The 644-nt window shown below is 53.9% G+C and overlaps 1 protein-coding gene across 5 annotated transcripts in view; it reads right to left on the reverse strand.

Annotated features, from left to right (window-relative positions):
* Positions 1-644, reverse strand: part of PITX2 (paired like homeodomain 2) — a 20,648-nt gene that overhangs the window by 14,414 nt on the left and 5,590 nt on the right. For all 5 annotated transcript variants that reach the window (XM_069095174.1, XM_069095205.1, XM_069095190.1 and 2 more), the window contains exon 3: positions 290-427. In XM_069095174.1, coding sequence (XP_068951275.1) covers positions 290-427 — 138 coding nt within the window. The remainder of the gene's footprint in view (positions 1-289; positions 428-644) is intronic.

Genomic DNA, 644 nt, shown 5'->3' on the forward strand with positions numbered 1-644 from the left:
GAGAGAGAGAGAGAGAGAGAGAGAGAGAGAGAGAGAGAGATATTGGGGGAAAGATTTTTTTCTCCCATGCAAACCATATGTCGGTTAATCTAAAGTTTAAGAAAAAAAGCGAAGCATTTTTGCGCTACTACTCCCACCCTGGCATGTTCTGGGGCAGGAGAATCGAGGGCCCAATCCTACATCCTCGCCTAGTATCCCGGCCTTGGAGGCAGACGCCACCGCGATTGGGCCGATGGGGAGGGCGCAAGAGGCCTGGCCAGCCCTGGCTTTGCCTGCTCCCAGGGCTTACCGTTGGCACTGGGATGTTGCCTGGCGAAGAGCTTGCTGGTTGCCACCTCTTTCCGACTCTCGGGGGAATCACTGAACTCGACCTTTTTGATTTCTGAGTCTTTGGAGAAAAGGCATTCAACGGCTGACGGCTGCACGCCTGGGGCACACACACACATACGAGCGGGGGGCACACACACAAGGGCGCGTGGAAATGCAGACAGAGAGGGCAGCAGAGAAGGAAGAGGCAAGGGAAATGAGTAGAGAGGACAGAGAAAGGGACAGAAAATAGAGATCTAGTTAAAGGAGGCAGCTGCCGACAACCAGAACCTCTCTCTCTCTCTCTCTCTCTCTCTCTCTCTCTCTCTCTCTCTCTC

The sequence above is a fragment of the Petaurus breviceps genome, unplaced genomic scaffold (genome assembly GCF_028583685.1).
Source record: "Petaurus breviceps papuanus isolate PSGF00001 unplaced genomic scaffold, PetGlider_PUasm1.0 126, whole genome shotgun sequence".
Lineage (NCBI taxonomy): Eukaryota > Metazoa > Chordata > Mammalia > Diprotodontia > Petauridae > Petaurus > Petaurus breviceps.